Raw genomic sequence first — 17,769 nt, 5'->3', positions numbered from 1 at the left:
TCATGTTTCAAGACGTTGTATTCTGCAGTTCTATTTCCTTCTTGGAAACCAAGCAAGACGTTCATTAGGAAAATACTTTTATTGGGAAATATTAGAACTTTTTTAATTTTTTGGATGACCTACATGAAATGGGAATTATGTCATTTTTACCTAAGCCTATCTGGTGATACTAAACACAGATAATCAGCTTTGAAGACCAAGTCTTTGTTGCAAACATATAAAAATACCTACCTGCCTTATTTAGCCTACAATTCACATCAGAAAACGGTCCAGTATTAACAATGCCATGAGTTTAGAAGCTTTAAATCCTATGAGAAATTTTCATATTTTTGTTCTACATAATTTGAGCTAAACTGTAGGGGTTTTCTGAACACTTTGGGAAGCACTAATCATGCCACAGGTTTATTGAAGCCACCAAAGCTGTGAGAGCATTGATTTCTTTGTTGAGAATTCACATGCAACCAGATGTGTGAAGAGTGTATTTAGCTGAATGGGACTGTGAGCATCTCGGAATCCTATATGAAAGAACTTACCAATTACTACAGAAATTTGGTATTTCACACAGATTTTAGAAAGCTTACAGAGTGGCAAATTATAGTTGGATGAGGAAGTGGCTATTTGCAATTAACATGGCTGCAGAAGAATATATCTAGCAAAAAGTACCCTTCCTTCGAGTATTTTGTAGTTTGTCATTGCACATGCAGAATAAAGTACCACCAAATGTAAAATCATCTTTATTCTTACAAAATGTCAGTATTATGGAATGACATAATTACATCCTATTCTGTCAGCATCATCAGATGTTGATGAATAAATGGGAATTTACTTTTTACAGAAATACAGCAGTTTAAATGAAGAATTAAAGATCACAGTCACTTGCTGGCAACTAGATTTCAAGACAAAGTGGATTGTCACATCAAGAAGTATTGCTGTTAGCATGCCCAAAGAGAAAAAAAGCTGAGAGAAATGCAATCTACTTTCCCTTCATGGCAGTTGCACTTCTGAAATCTTGAAAATAATTAGAGATGCATTTTGTGCTTAAGTGGAGCACAGGAGTATGCAGCCTGTCCAAAGTCACTCTGATGTAAAAAGTAACATTTTTCATTCACGTTCTTACTACTGTTTACATCCACTCACAAGATGTGGAATCACTGCGAAAAATTTGCCACTGACAAATAAGTGTCTAAAAATGCCAAAATGGATCACAGATTAACAGAATGGTTTGCGTTAGAAGGGATCTTTGCTGTCAGACTTCACACCTGCGACTAGAGTCTCAATACTCCATCAGAAAGTTGGGCAATTGATGCTTAGACTGATGTCACTGGGAGCAAGTCTCCAGCCCAGGATATTTTGAAAGAAGACACTAAGACACAGAAATTTGGGAGAATGTATTTTAATAAGCAGTTTGATTAAATCTATCTTAGGCTGGCTAATCATAGGTCATAAAAATGCTGTTTTAAAGTTGTAATAAACAAAATCCTTCTTACTGAAAGGGAATGAACTTGAAGAAGTAAAAATCAGACAAGACCCAGAGCAGTCAGTCAATAACAACTTCCAAATGCACGCTATAAAACTGTTTCCTACTCATTATAATGACAATTGAGAGAATTAAAAAATACACATGATACAGGCTTAATTTTAGAAAAAGCTCCTATTAATATGGCAACAAATCACCAGTTCAAACAATGCTTTCAACTTCTAATTAAGGGGTTGTCCTCACTTTCTTCTCAAGAATGAAGGCTACTATAACCTTCAGAAATGGAGACTTAGAGCAAGTTCAGTGGTGCTGCAGTATAGCAGGATCAACAAATGCAGGTTGTTGAAATATGAATTTCTAAAGCCAACAAAATGTCCCATTAGTTCTCAGTCTTTTTTCAAAATCATTTCTTGCATCTGAATTTTCATTCCTCCCACTGTAGCATTTGCCAGGATAAATAGCAATAATTGTTCAGCTTTGTTTGTTTCTTTGCTTGTTTTAACTCTCCTTTTCTTCTTGGATGTGTTTACAATAAAAACTGATCGCTAAGATCTGTCAGCCACCTGAGAGTAACAGCACCCCCTTCTGGTTTTAACAGTGCGAGGTCAAATCTGGAACTCCCATCATGTAAGAAACCTGTGTAGGAGAAACAAGTCAAAATATTCTCAAACTAGACATTGGGTCATAAGAAATAGGCAAAGGAATATTAGTGCCACTATATTAGCCCGATCTATTCAATTGCAGGGGCAGAGGAGCAATTTTAGGATGGTTCTCGTGGGCCGAGAAGTAGCTCTGTGCAGGTGTGGTAACCAGCATGTCTTCATCACTGTATGCAGTGGCAGCACTCCAAATACCTGTTCATGCAGAGACTCACTTGACAGCAAGGCTCCTGTCCCACTGCTTCCTCCTGTAGTGTGGGCATACATACTTGCGATTCAAGTACCTGTCTGTTCTGGGCTCACGCTGCCTGAGCAGCCATTTTTCATCTCTTCTGATGCAACCACAGTGGGTGGAGAGGATTATCTGATGGGCCAACTGTGCAACAAGTGGCCCATCCTGTTTAATTAGACCACCACTCTGGCCTAACAACTCCTTTATAATCTCAGCACTGGTATCTTTAAACTTGCTTAGATTTTCAGGAAGAAGTGTCTAAGACTTTGAAATGTTATGCTACTGTTGTGTTTTGCCATACCAAGCAGTATACTGTTTATGTGAGAATTATTTCAGGGATCCTTCATGTAGAGAGCTGCCTGATATGTAATCTGTATGCATTACGCCTGATCAGTACTTCAAACTTCACAGAATCACAGAATGGTTTGAGCTGGAAGGGACCTTAAAGATCATGCAGTTCCAACCACCTGCCATGGGAGAGGTCAAGGGCAGGGACACCTTCCCCTAGACCAAGTTACTCCAAGCCCCATCCAACCTGGCCTTGAACACTGCCAGGGAGACTGGGCAGCCATAGGTTTTCTGGGCAACCTGTGCCAGTGCCTCAACACCCTCAAAGGGGAGAACTTCTTCTGATGTCTCATCTAAATCTCCCCTCTAAGTTTAAAGCTATTCCCCGTTGTCCTGTCACTACAGGCCCTTGTCAAAGCCCCTCTTCAGATTTCCTGATGGCCCCTTTAGGCACTGGAAGCTGCTCTAAGGTCTCCATGGAGCCTTCTCTTCTCCAGACTGAACAAGCTCAGCTCTCTCAGCCTGTCTCCATAGGAATGCTTGATACAGTTATGTTTTAAAAAGCAATTGCACTTCATGCAGTACATAGATGCTAAAATACACACAGCACACACTTAACTATTAATACATATCTTCTTGGTGCATTTGTGATAAATAAGCATTATTTCAGGCACAAATACAATTGCAGCAGAAATGGAGCAGAGGGGGGAGATGTGCAACACTGAAGCTTCCTAAGTGGGAAAGCAAGCTGAAGTAATGGTGTCATGTATAGTCTCTCCCTCCAAAGAGATCATTTCTATAGATAAATTCACACCTGAATATAAATGTTGGGGTCATTTATAAGATTCCGTTTTCTCCTGTTGGATGTTTTGAAGGATCTAGCCCATGCTGCTTCATCTGCACTGCGATATCAAACAAGTAATCATAACATTCGCACCTAGAATTAAAATGAAAATAGAAGGAAAATGTAAAGTAAGGCCCAAGTCTTGCCATGTTTTTCAAAAAGTAGTGATTTACTTCCTTGAGCTTTACATCACCAATGTAAATGTCTGAATGCACAGCCCCATTACCATTTATTTCCATTACTGCTGTAAGTGAAGCGCTCATCATTTTTGCTACATGATCCTGATTTGCTGCATTTCCATCAGCAAATGAGGAAGTAAATTCCAAAAATGGGACTAGGGAAGACTAATCAAACAGTATTGGCTGGTGTCATATAAAAGCACAGATTGCCTGCAGGTATCATATGAGGAAGGACTTGTCCCTGTGAAAGGAAAATGTTGGCAACCCTATCAGCCAGCATTGATATGAAAGGAAAATTATGTGGTGGTATCGTGAATGAACCCATGGCTAAAGCTCCTTATACATTCAGTGAGGCCAGAACTTAATGTTCTGAATCATTGTCCATGGTTGACATTAAGGTCATTATTAAGATTTTGAGGTATAATGGCAAAAGATACCTAAAAGATATTCCTAAATTCTACTCACATCGTTTTGGCTTTTTCCCATGTTTCTCCCCATACGTAAACTCCGTGACGTCTGACCAATACAGCACAAGAGTCTGGGTATTTTTCCATTGCACGTGCCATTCTTTCCTTGAGATCCTTCTCTTCTGGTGTGTTCTCAATGATGGGAACCACTAGTGTATCATCATACCTAAAAGAAAAAATAATGATCATGTGTTTAAATAAAATGCTGTGTCTGGGTGCACGACGCTTTTCCTTAAGAAACAGATTCTCTGCGCAAAGATGTTAAATTCTCAGCACTAGTGACTTTATGCTCTTCTCTTCTGAGTCATCCTGTAACCTAAGAACTCTCAGGAACACCTTTCACTCCCAAACCCACATTATTCTGGCAATATCTAAGCTATACTTGAGGCACAAAAAGAGAAAACCACTTTAATGTATAAGGTGCAGCTATTCAGATATAACACTTCGTAGTTGAGCCCCTTTACAACTTTTTCAGACTCTTCATCCTATATTGGCATCACCTACAAGTTTTATCTCAGATTAAATTATTTAAAGGAATCACATCATGAAGAAGGAAATTAAACTGTTTGCTGGAGAGCAGAAAAAAATTAATTTTGGTAGTCCAAAAAGCCCCTGGAAATAAGACTGTCCTGCTAAGGCATATAAATAGAAAGTAGAGTCAACACATGAAAAATAAATTCTCCCTGATGGAGTCATTGGTGGGCTACATGTGAACTTAAGAGAGCCTGAGAACCCTAGTTCCAAAGACAAGATGATGCATGTTACTCAGTGGAACTTGCCTAAGAGTTTCTTCTGAAGGAGGACTATGATATTTGGCATTGCTTGAATCTTAATTAACACTGGCAGAAACTTGTTTAAATAGTTTTAATAAGTCCCCAGCTCAAGTTCAGATTTATCATTGAGATCACACAGATATTTCATGAGTGGATGCTAGTAGTAGTTACTTTATAAAACAGAGAGGAAGCAATAGTAAAAATAATACAGCTTGTACTTCAATTCAGATATTCAGAAAATTAAGAAGTTTTATCTGTTACAATTTTCAATGCTGATGCTTTCCCAAGGAAGTCTACACAAACAGTGAATGAAGAAAATTAAGTGGCTCTTGTAGGTTTACTTGGACTCTTACATATTCTGATCATTAAAATTGGATTTGGAGTATTTGCTACTAGAGAGGCCAAATGAGCTAAGATACTGGTCTCCTAGGTTCTGTTTTCTACACAAATGTGAGTCTGGAAGCAGATATAAATACCATAACTGATTATTAATCATAACATAAGCTTTTTATCACAAACCATTATCTGTAAACCCCCATGGAGACCCTGAATGACTAAAATACTTGGTATCTCTTTAGTTTTATTGAAATATAAGCAGCCTACATTTAGCCAAATCTTCATATAAAATACTGTGGACAGCCTGAGACTTTCAAAGCTATTTACTTCAGATAGAGTTCTCTTTCTACTGAAGTCAAAGGTATAATTATTCTGGCATCGCTAGGATCATATTTAGGCTAATATACACTTCTGATTATCCTACCTGCAGCATTTTCCTGGATAGCTTCCAGAAAAGGTTAATGTAATTTGAAACAATATATTGTCAATCCCTTTTTTGAAAGATCCTATTCTGTACTACCAAATTTCTTCTGAATTCAATGGGGAGCCATGTGAAGCAAGACAGTGCAGTCAGTCTAGTATACACATATATATCCTTAGGAACCATGTAATCTGGAACTCTATTTCTTTAGTTTTTCTGGTAAATTAACAGCATGACTCAGGATAACTCAGAGATACGGAATCTAATAAATACAATGTCTCCTGACTAACATTTAGGAATTTTTGAGAATTCAAAATGCACATCCAAAGAAGAAAATTGTTGTGGATGTTTTTTAAAAACAGTGTTGTTAGACAGTTTGCTATCAGGGGTCTATTTTGCCACATTAAAAATACAAATGCTAATGCCGACAAAGAAGTATAGCTGGCAAGTCAACTAAAACTGAGTAAAATGTGCCCAGGTATAAAATCACATGCCAGACAAATGGCTTGCTCCCTTGCCAAAGGGCAATAGATAGTTACAAAAATTAACATAAAAAAGGGGAAAGAATTTAGCATTTCAATTTTTCACCTAATTGTTACATATTATATACCTCATAGCAGCCTTCCAATACCTGAAGGGGGGCTAAAGGGATGCTGGGGATGGACTATTCATTAGGGACTGTAGTGATAGGACAAGGGGTAATGGGTTAAAACTTAAACAGGGGAAGTTTAGACTGGATATAAGGAAGAATTTCTTTCCTGTTAGGGTGGTGAGGCACTGGATTGGGCTGCCCAGAGAAGTTGTGAATGCTCCATCCCTGGCGGTGTAGAAGGCCCGGTCGGACAGAGCCTTGAGTAGCATGGTTTAGTGGGAGGTGTCCCTGCCCATGGCAGGAGTGTTCGAACTAGATGATCTTAAGGTCCTTTCCAACCCTAACTACTCTATGATTCTATGAAATGTTGTTTGCAGATCCCAATTCAACACTGTGGGTGGAGTCCTCAAAACAAGCCATCACACATAATGTGAGTTTGGAATAACTCTGCACTTACCTCAGAGCTCATCCTTGAAAAGTAGTAACATTATCTTTAATGAGCTGTTTATTCTGAATTTTCTTTCAAAGTCTGTCAAGTAAAATTTCAAATCCTCCACTCAACATACTCTCAATTAGCAGAGGCAGTGATATGTGAAGCCCACCCAAATGCAGTTTGCACGTTATCAATCCAGCCTAACATTGGTTGGCTCCAGTTTCAGTTTAACACCGTACAGATGTGTTCACATCTCTGTTCTTGAGATATTTGTCAGGACACAGCTCTTTATTTGGTTTGTTTCTGTAGCTCAACAGACAGCTGTAGCCTTGACATTACAAGATTATATCTCAGATCCCTTTCATAAGCTTGGGACCTTCTTATGGAAAGCCAGTGACTGATTTATTCCAGACATGTTTTTACTTCTTATTCCTAATACTTCATATTACATACTCTTAACACATGTAACTCAAATGACTTGTCATCTACTTATATTTCTGAAAACGCATGATCAAACAGCATGCCTCTTTTCTTAAATATAGAGAAGTACCGGTAATAGCCTCCTGAAATACACTTCTGGATTCCTTTTATCATCTCCTGATGGGTAACAGTGAACTCACTCCCTGGGTAAAGAAGGGTAGCCATAACAGCAGCTTTGGAATGAGTATGGATCACTGCCCCTGCCCCTAAGAACAGAAAAAGAAGACAAAAATATATTTTTAGAATTAATTATAAAACATGTCTATTAACAAAATCTTTTTCACATACTTGATTAATTTCAAGTATTTACCATTATTCTGATAACGATAAATATTTGAAGTGAATGGAAATGATGGAAGACAGGTAGACAATAATTATCATTTACTTACAAAGGTGCAATGTTGCCAAAAATACAAAATGAGTTTTCCTTGGGTACACATGTAAGTTTCTTGTGTGGGATGGTTAGAAGAGACTCTCTAAATCCTTTCTAAAGTAACAGAAGTAAATTTGAGCCAACAGCAAAAGCTGTCTATTACTGTCTGCTTGCAGAAAAAGTTTTGTAGTTTTTTCACCTTTTTTCGTAATCCAGAACATTTGATCCCAGCCAAGTGTTGTAGAAGGATCTAAAACATAGTTGCTGAATTGGCAGAACTACTGGTATAAAATTGCTGTAAATCCTCCAACTGCTTGCCCAACCTACCAATATACTGCACTAAAAATTAGTGCCAAAAAGACAATCACAGGTATAGCTACATGAGAAGATTAAAATGTAAATTACACTCACAGGATGTTACCATGGATTACTTTCCACTGTACATACTCCTTTGCAAATCAATTTACTTTAGAGTTTTGTGTTTATTTCATTGTAACTTCCATGTGTAAAGAATATAATGAATATCGATTTTGTGGATCTGTAGATATAGTGTTTCAGTCATCAGTGAACTAAAAGCATTTGCTACACACCTCTCATAGTGTAAGCATTCATAAAAAGAGGTGTGCACTGGCTCTTCTTCAGTTTCCTGTGCGGTGGGGGACCACTGATGTCCTGTTCGTTCATGTCACAAACAAACATATCTTCTGGCTGTATGAAAGAAGAAATCATTTTGAGCTGTGATGAGCCCTTCTACAGAGATAAAACATATACACCATGTATTTAATACAGAATGTGATTTTAACTTTGTAAAAGTGCTGTAACACACCACATTTATCTTAGCTTCTAATACTACTTACTCATAGCATGAAATGTGAATTAATATTAGGTCTTTTTATTCAGACTGCTGCTAAGCAAATATTCGTAAACCTAAAATTTTGTCAAGAAAGTCTGTTTTTAAATAACAGACAGATAAAAAGGAAAAGTAGTAACTGATAAAGGAAATGTAGATGTACTTTTCCTTTCCCCCTTAAAGAACCAACAAAGGACAAGATTTAAACCTACATATAATATATTTAACTTGATAAATTATTTTTTAAAGTCTTACTTTTAGTAATTGTACATGAATATAACCCTTGCCTCAATCAGCTACTCATAAGAGCACAAAGAATTGTTCAGGGCAGCAATAAAACTTTCTTGTTTAATGTTATTTTAAGTATCAGCAGGAAATACAATTGCAAGAGATTTCCTTAGTGTGCTGAATTCACTGCTACTACTAGCAAAAAACAGACCACCACAATCTTGCCATATCATCTTACGTGCCTTCATCTGCCTTACTTGCTAACATCCCCAATGAGGACTGCTGTGAAGCTTCAAGTTTCTATCAGTGAAGAGACTCCTTTAACTTCTCACTGTATTTACCCTCAGATCTATAAAGCAACAAAGTCCTTTCACATATTGTTGTATTCTGGGGGAGTTCCTGCTGTCACAAAATAGTTACCATTTACCATTGTCCCCTCTACTTATACTTAGGGTTTTTTTTTGGACAGGAGGCAGACAGACAAGGTCACCTTTTCATGGGCAGAGCCTATATATTTACTGGGAATATTAAGACAAAGATTTGTAATCACTTAAATGAAAATAAATAGATATGAGGTGCTAATGCTTAATTATGTATGTGCCACTGTAACTTGACACTGCAGCCAGACATCTGGACAGCTTTTCAAGCTTGACGAAGAATAAAGATGGACTTTAATGATGTTCAAACCTCACAGTCTTCTGCATTAATTTAAAGCAAAGAGACCATCAAGACTAATCTACACTTGCCACTGAATACATGTTGGCTTGCTATGCTAGTGGAGTACTGGGTGAAACCCTCAGTTGCTTCAATAAGGCAGTCAATAGTATAACAAGTTTCTAACTTTACATAAGGAAAAAATGAAACTCTGAACAAAGGTACTTTCATCTATTTCAAGATGAACTCTGTGTTAAAAATACAGTTGAACATACCTGTATTCTTTCCTTTTGGACTCCTGAAGGAGCGATGTAGATTTCATTCCTATGAAGAGTTACAGACAGGGAAAAATGATCAAGACAGTGTTGCTCAACTGCATGGGCACTGGAGCTCTCAATCCACTGAAAAGTAAACAGAAAATCTGGCTCCTCATATCGTAATAACCTTCTTGCTCTTTCTATAGGTTGACATGTAGATGGTTTTCAAAACAGTACCAAATCATACAAGGGCATATGAAATCTCTAACTTGAAGGAGTACAAAACTGCTTTCAACAAGATGAGATCCAAAATGCACACAGGAACAGCAGCTTTGTTTTTCCTATGAACACCTAGCCTCCACCTGCAATAATTCCAAACTCATACCCCTAGAATTCAGAATAAAAAAGGAACTAGAGAAATCGCAAGCAGACAGTGATTGACAAAACAGGTGACAAAACTACTACTTAAAAATCCACAGGCTACCTATAAACAATATTATCTGTAGCATTCTACAACATAAATACTTTACATTTTTGTTATAACTGTATAGTTTTTTTAATGCATCTATATTAGCTGTATTGATAAAAAGACAACACTAACTCAACACAATTAAATGACTGAAATTTAATTCCAATTGCATCAGTTCTTGCTAAGACTTTAAATTACTTATTTAAATGAGGATGATTTTAAGATGCAATCTGAAATTATTTTGATATTAGCAACCTTCCCCTTCCTAGTCATGTCCCGTTCCCCCCCCCTTGCACCCTTATCTCTCTTGATTGTAATCGCTGTTTGGTTTCAGCAGTAACATACTAAATTCAGGAGCACAGAGACATCTAGTGAATAATTAGTCAAGTTACAGACACACTTTCTAAGGAACATGAGATGTTTATATTTCTGGACAAGAGAAATTTCTGGACACTTGCAGAGCAACAAAGCTGGTGAAGGGTCTGGAGCACAAGTCTTATGAGGGGAGCTGCTGAGAGAAATGGGATTGTTCAGCCTGGAGAAAAGGAAGCTGAGGGAAGACCTTATCACTCTTTACAACTACCTTACAAGAGGCTGTAGTGAGGTGGGGCCAGTCTCTTTTCCCAAATATGAAGTAATAGACCAAGAGGAAATGGTCTCAAGCTGTGCCAGGGAAGGTTTAGACTGGATATTAGAAAAAAAAATCTTCACTGAAAAGGTTGCCAAGCATAGGAACAGGCTGTCCACAGAACTGGTGGCCAACATCCCTGAAGGTATTTAAAAAACATGTAGACATGCTTAGGGACATGATTTACTGGTGGACTTGGCAGTGTTAGGTTTATGTCTGGACTCAATAATCTTATGGGCCTTTTTTGCTATTTAATTGATTCTATGATTCTAAATCTTCAAAAAATACAGCTCTTTAGGATGATTTACTCTTCACAGTGGTAAAATGGCTCAGAATCACATAAAAACATGGCTTTATATTTGTAGTTATTAACATTCATGAATTAACACTGCCAACATTGCATATAGTCGTAAATTTTTTGCATGAGCAAAATGAATGAAAGTGCAACATACCGAGAATTCAAATGGTAATTTGGTTTCTAACGAAAGCCATGCATTTTCTTCTTAAAATTATGTTTTCCTTTTTAGAAATCAAAAAATTTAGAAATTAAATCATAAATGGAAAATCTGATGATGAAATATAGCTTTCAAAATACATGATACCTTTGAAATACAGAACACCTGACACAGAATTCTAGATCCATTTTTAATATATTATCCCATGTCTGAATTGTCATTTTTGCTCTGGGTAGTTGATACAAACTACACAGTGAGTAAAGCTGATTAGAATTAGCTGAGAAGAACAGTTGTTACAATTTCAATCAAATTTCAATCATTCTTTCATTATTTCCAATGCAACAATTCTAAGCCAGTCTGATCTCTGCCTTATAGCTATTAATTTTGAAACACTTATGTTATTGTAGGTATAGAACAGTACAGCCACATGGATTCCAAGACCATGTACAGTATTGAAACCAACTCAAATACGTATTCTGGTGTAGTCTGCGCAACCAAGTTATAGAACTGCTGGGGGAAACTGTACTATGTCAGTGTGCTCTCCGTTGACACCATTTGTCTTGCCACAACCAACATCAATCACACTGAAATTACAAAGAATATAGACTACACTTAGCTACTGATGAGAAATTAGTGCTAGAAATATATTTCCATAGACAAAGAACTTTAAAAACAAGAAAAAAAATCCTTATTCCTGTCAACTACTGCTGTTGCTATGCTTGCAAGATCAAGCAGGGAAGTGAAATGACCTGCACAAAGCCATCAGAATAGCACAAATATTAGCATTTAGAGCCTTTCCTTCATATGTATCTCCCTAATATATTTGAATAGCAATGGCTGTATGTGTCTGTATGCAAGTGTATGTCAGAAAAATGAGAGGTCGGTCGCTTTCAAGTTAGATTGTCACTACACCCTGTGACTGGGGAGAACTGCAGGCACTGTGCAAGGTGTTTTGAAGAATGAGGACTTCACCTTTTTCAATGGCCACTGAGAGACGCTCTGTCTCCATTGAAAGCCTGGAAAGTATGAACATGGGGAGACTAGCAACTTAAAAAGCAAACTGGTGCTTCTCAGTAGTGGATACAGACCAAAAAATATTCTGCTGTTACCTGTTCTGCTTTAGTAATATTTTAAGAATATCTCCTTAGAAATTAACTCAGCCAAACAGTAATTTCCTCCTTAAAGGAAATGTCCTGCCTGCAAAATGTCTAGGGTGGGATCCACCTCATCTAACTGCAGGCATTTGAAAGCTGTGTGCCAGGTGTAACCCACCCTAAATTCCATAGTCAATGAAATTAAAAAGGCGGAATACAATTTCCCTTAAAGACAATTCATCTACCTTAAACTAAGATAGGAAAAAGACAGAAAAAAAAGACACTCTGTGAAGATTATCTCTATTTGAAGGGACTGCAGTGACTAATTCAGACTGGCTACCACCCTTCTATATGGTAAAATTTGTCATACTGTTCATTTCTCCTCTACCTTCTTGCTCACTCTTGACATTCAAACATTTTTCATGCTACTGAAATGCCCTCACCAATTACTAAACACAGCCACCCCCACCCCCCCTCTAACCATCACATTCTTTTTCTTCTATCTTTACTCACCCGTGTTTCAAGCTAATTCCTCCACCAGTTCCTGTTACCCAGCCTAAACCATAAAACAGTCTGCAAAGATCTGGGATAAGATTTCTTGGATGTAACTTCTCCTAAAAGTAAAGAAATAATTAAAACTCATCAGAAACATCATAAATCTAAGCATTTCAAAGCTGAAATTAAGTTTAAGGGGACAGTACTTTTATAGTGCAGTATGACAGTCTGATTTATGCTTATGAACTTCAGTTACAACATGACTGCGTGTTTGTACAATGCCCTTTATGCTTTGCAGGAGCCATTAACACCTTGAAAGGAACAAACAAAAGCCCCCCCCCCCCCCCCAAATGCATGTCTGACTATCCTTCACAGAAAAGATTTCATCTCAAATTTAAGTGCAGTGGCCCACAGGTCTTATCCCAGCAAGGTTAGGTTGTAGACTATTGCTATTAAAAAAAGAAAAATAAATGCATCTAACATTACCATTTTGAAAAGTTCAACTATTTTTTTTTCCAATTGAATCAGTTTTCTGTAGGTTTATTTTGCTTAATTTACAAATTTCAGTAGAAGAGACTTTATTTGTTCTGTTCTGTATTTTTACATAGCAGTCAAAAATACCATAGAAAACACAAGCAAATTATTTGATGAAGTTCACATTCCTATATTTTTACAATGTGAGGTTACCTCACATGCATTTTAGCCAGAAAGCAAATAGCATTTTTTAATATTTCTTTCAGAAGAAAAAAAAAGCTCTTATTTTTTTCAATATTCCACTGTTCAGTACATCAATAAATATCTATTAACCAAAGTATCTGCAGTGTCACAGATTAATCACATAGTTCATCTAAACCAGAGTGGGTTTACAGTACAAGACAAAACAATTTAATGGAAATTCTAAACGCTACTCTGTACTGATGATACAAAACAAAAAAGCTGTACCTAACAGGCAGTGGTCTTTGATTAAGTGAGTGCTACATTACAAAATTAAACATTTTTCATGTTGGATTCATTCACGTAAGAAATATAACCAGTATACACAGAGAAAACCATGAGAAGTTATTTTAATTCATGCTGTGCACTTGAATAAATGCATTTGCATGTTGTTTGAAGTATTTCTTTCAGGTTATTTGAGAAAACAAAAAGTGAGATTCTCCCTCGCCCCCCCCCGTACCAGTATAAAGATAAAAATCATATGTTCTTTCACAAAGATCCTGATACGACGGAACCCATGAGGTAAGGAAGTAAACAGCGAAACAAAGCAGCAATTTTATTTATGACATTTTATCTCCCTGGGATAGAATAAGATTTCCACCCCATTATCAAAGCAATACAGATGGGTTTGTATCTTATATGGGTGTGTGAGAGAAATCAGAAATTAAGCACATCAGATGGGCTTCTTGCTTTGCTTTCAACAGAAAAATGTAATAGTTTTAGGCAGACTAAACCCTTAGGTCACCAAATACAGTCCCCTCCTACTGCAGGCAACTCTCACAGAATTCTTTTTTTATATGCATTACACCTGATCAATACTTCAAACTTCACAGAATCACAGAACGGTTTAAGCTGGAAGGGACCTTAAGGCTCAGTTAGTTCCAAACCCTGCCACAGGCATTAATGCACATGTTGTATGTTTACAAACACAAAACAAGCACAGCTATGTGTAAATTATGGGTCGCTCTTTCATTGTTCTGATTTATTGATACAGAATTAATAGCTGTACCTAATTCCCCTGTCACAAAACTGAGTCCCATAGTATCTTGCTTTATTATTCTTCAAAATAACATTGCTGTCTATTCCTAACCTAGGTATTACAACCACTATTTTTTATTTCAAAGAAAAATGATGTCTCTTCTACTTTTGATGGAATAAGTTTATACTAAATAGGTTTATATTGTTATTATTTATTGAATGTACACAGCCATGGAAAAAAAAATTATAACATTCCCACAGTTATGTTTTCCCTGTTGGATGAATCTAGGCATTTACTGCAAGATTTATATTAATGGGATAACACGGGCGCTTTTCACCACTTTTATAAATCATCTAAAATAATTCTACGAAGTACAAAACCAGAAGCTACTTTAGCAAAAACATATGAAATATAATCAAGGAATTTTGACTGTTTTGCTGAAGAATTCCAGGATTATAAATCAATCCTCAGAGTTTAACAGTATTTTTCCAGGATCAGTAGATACTAATCATAAACATAAACTAGCAGAACAAAAATCTGACTATTTCATGTTTAAAATTGCTGATGATAAAAATGACACCTCTTTCCATAATTAAGAGTGTGTAATTGCTATAATAAGCCTGGGAGTAAACATGTGTGAAAGCAGAAGGCAAGTCAACAGGATTACTCTTTGTCAAATCTCAATTAGCAGTATTTTAAGTTTGATTTTACAGTTGAAGTACAGATCCCATTGGCTGTCTCTTTTTTCATATCTCCAACTCAGGAACTGGCCCACCAGTTTCTACATCTTGTTATGTATCAATGAAAACTCCACAGATTTTCATGAACTAAAGGAAGTGACTGATTTTTCAACCCATTATTCTTTTGAAAAGAAATTTGCTGGTACATCTCTAACCAGAAACTGACCGGAAGTATTCACAGAAAAATTAGAATCTATTTCCAGCAGTCAAGTCTATTTTAAAAAATATATTATCGCATTCTGGAAGATGGTGGTTGCTCAAGGAAAATGAGCTTTTTCCTATTTTATTTAAATTACTTTACCTGATACGATTTAAAACACCAAACAAACCCACCCTCCTGACCCAAAACCTCAGAACAGAGTGTGTATCCAATATAACAAAAATCAAGGTGGACCCAGTCTACTTGTAGAACAAACACAATTTGTAAAGGTTTGAGGATAATTTTCAAAAGGCGTAAAGCTGAACTACAGTGTGGATATTTTAAGATATTACAGTAAATATAAAGTGCCTGAAATATGTACTTGCCTTTCCTAAATTGCTTAGAAATCATAGATTTTTGTCAGAAGTAAGCACAGGCTGCACAGATGAAATCATACTGTTGATATTTCATACTAACAGGTAGTAAATAATGATGAGGTTTCTCTGAATAGCCATGTAGCGATACGTTTGATGTAGTAGACCAGATTTGTGCTACACTGTATACATGAAGTGAGAAAAGTACCAATAATAAACTGGTAGATTTCTGTTTAAAATCTGTCTTTAGCATAGAAATGCATCAACTAAACCAAAATTGCAAAAATAATGTCATGATCCTTTAAAACAGTTTATTTTTTATGACACCTTCAGCACCATACAAGGATTCTATAATGCAAAAAAGAGTTTTTTAAGTGAGGAAAAGGAATAATTGTAAGGAAGAGACAGGAAAGCAGGGCGGTGTGGATTCTTACTCCGCTTAAGACACAGACTGTCAATTCTTAAAGCAACTACAGACCTCCAAATGAAACAGATCATTTATGGTTTGCCTTTTTTAGGTTTGTGTTTTGTTTGTTTTTTTTTTTTCTTTTACTGCAGCAATTAGAAACTTTAATAGGATTTTATTTTATTTTAAATAAGCGACTAGCTGCTCTAGTGCTCAGTTTAGTCATTTACGCCCATAAAAGGCTATTTCCAAGAGGAATGCTTGTTTAGCAGGGGGAAGGTACATTACAGGGATTAAACAACCACAGAATAAATATAACAAAGGCAAAAAAACAAAAACAAAAGGCAAAAAAACCAGCACACGCCAAAACTGGGAGACAGGTAGTTAACTTTGTAAAATTCTTTTGCTTGAAACATTAAGAAAAAAATGCTGTTGTCTCTGTTCCCTCTCCCCACCCCAATACCACAGTGTCTCTTAACACTGAAGACAGTGATCCTTGATGGTCTGAAGTGAGACCATAAGACTACAGCAAAATGGAACTGGGATTTTGTGAGGAGCTCGAGATTGTTCCCTGTCCCTTAGAATCACAGGGAGCAGAGGTTTTGTTTAACGCAGCCCCTCTGAACAGACGGCCCACAGAGAGACCATTTCCATCTTAGCGATGCTGCTACAGGGGGCTGCATGCCACGGGAAAGTGCTTACACTTTCCATCAACAGCTGGGAAGGTGAAGGGATGGAAATGGCAGCCTGGGGTGAGTTTGACAAGGTTTGGAAGCTCCTACTTTAACCTCACCTTTAAAACCTCATGAGTCACAAACTCCACAGGCAATTTGTTTAGCTGCCCCAGGTTAGAAATATTTTCGTAAGGTCCAAAGTAAGCACTGCTTGCTAAAACTTAACCTTGTTGTCTCTTATCAGACAGTTACAGGCATGAAGATGAGGTTCTTTCATCTCTGTGACAAGATTTTATATATTTACAGGCTGCCCAGAGAAGCTGTGGCTGCCCCATCCCTGGCAGTGTTCAAGGCCAGGCTGGACAGGGCTTGGAGCAACCTGGTCTAGTGGAAGGTGTCCCTGCCTGTGGCAGGGGACTGGAACCGGATGAACTTTAAAGTCCCTTCCAACACAAACCGTTGATTCTGTAAAAAAAAAAAACAACAAAAAAAAACAAACAAAAAAAAACAAACAAACAAAAAACCCAACAACCCAAACAATCAGAGAGAAAGGCCAAACTAAACCAAACTTAACTCCCCAGAGTTACCACAAATAGAAGGGCCACGAGCCCTGTAACTGCAGGTGGACTGCCAGCCGGCAGCACTTCGGGAAGTGTAATACTTAACACCTCTGTGCTCTCTGGCATGTAACAACAAGGAGTGCGGCTGACGGAGAGAGCGAGAAGCCCTTAGCAGTGCCCAAGCGCCACGGCGGGGCCCGGACACGCCGGTTAAGGCTTATGCCGGTTCACTATCGCATGTCAGGCCGCCAGCAGTCCCTCCCACCCGGCGAGAGGACCGTGAGCTGCTGGCGGGGGGCAGGGGGCGGCCCTGCGTTACCTGGGCGGGAGGGGTAAGGGGCAGCCCCGCGTTACCTGCACGGCGTCCCGGTCATTGGCGCCAATGCCGTTGGCTGCCATGGCGCCCGTGTGGGCGGGAGGGCGGGCGGGCGGGCGGAGGTGGGGGGGGGGGGGGGGGGTGTCCCTTTCCCGGGGCCTGCCCGCTGAGCGCCTGTCTACT

General features: G+C 37.8%; 1 protein-coding gene across 2 annotated transcripts; it reads right to left on the bottom strand.

The window, feature by feature from the left end:
* Nucleotides 1-1,377: 1,377 nt before the first annotated feature.
* On the bottom strand, nucleotides 1,378-17,683 carry APIP (APAF1 interacting protein). Of its 2 annotated transcripts, XM_061462872.1 has the most exons (8): nucleotides 17,625-17,683; nucleotides 12,703-12,803; nucleotides 9,562-9,610; nucleotides 8,145-8,262; nucleotides 7,252-7,387; nucleotides 4,145-4,312; nucleotides 3,471-3,593; nucleotides 1,378-2,113 (listed from the first exon to the last, which is right to left on the bottom strand). In XM_061462872.1, exons 1-7 carry the CDS (start codon nucleotides 17,667-17,669, stop codon nucleotides 3,494-3,496), a joined length of 717 nt encoding a protein of 238 aa, XP_061318856.1. In that variant the 5' UTR covers nucleotides 17,670-17,683; the 3' UTR covers nucleotides 1,378-2,113; nucleotides 3,471-3,493. The 2 variants fall into 2 exon arrangements, with proteins under 2 accessions (XP_061318856.1, XP_061318857.1); XM_061462873.1 differs by lacking the exons at nucleotides 12,703-12,803; nucleotides 17,625-17,683 and adding an exon at nucleotides 8,806-8,981.
* Between the last annotated feature and the right edge of the window lie 86 nt (nucleotides 17,684-17,769).

Source organism: Pezoporus flaviventris, unplaced genomic scaffold (genome assembly GCF_033815535.1).
Source record: "Pezoporus flaviventris isolate CSIRO_AGI_PZ_B2104156 unplaced genomic scaffold, CSIRO_AGI_Pfla_v1 ptg000036l, whole genome shotgun sequence".
NCBI lineage: Eukaryota > Metazoa > Chordata > Aves > Psittaciformes > Psittacidae > Pezoporus > Pezoporus flaviventris.
Note: the sequence above shows the minus strand (reverse complement) of the source record. Positions and strands in the feature narration are given on the sequence as shown.

Coding starts and splice junctions, on each gene's coding strand:
- APIP (XM_061462872.1), bottom strand. CDS start 17,669: ATGGCAGCCAACGGCATTGGCGCCAATGACCGGGACGCCGTGCAG. Junction 4,313..7,251: donor ATTTCAGGAGGCTATTACCG/GTACTTCTCTAT, acceptor TTTTTCTTTTAG/GTATGATGATACACTAGTGG. Junction 3,594..4,144: donor TGGGAAAAAGCCAAAACGAT/GTGAGTAGAATT, acceptor TTTTAATTCTAG/GTGCGAATGTTATGATTACT.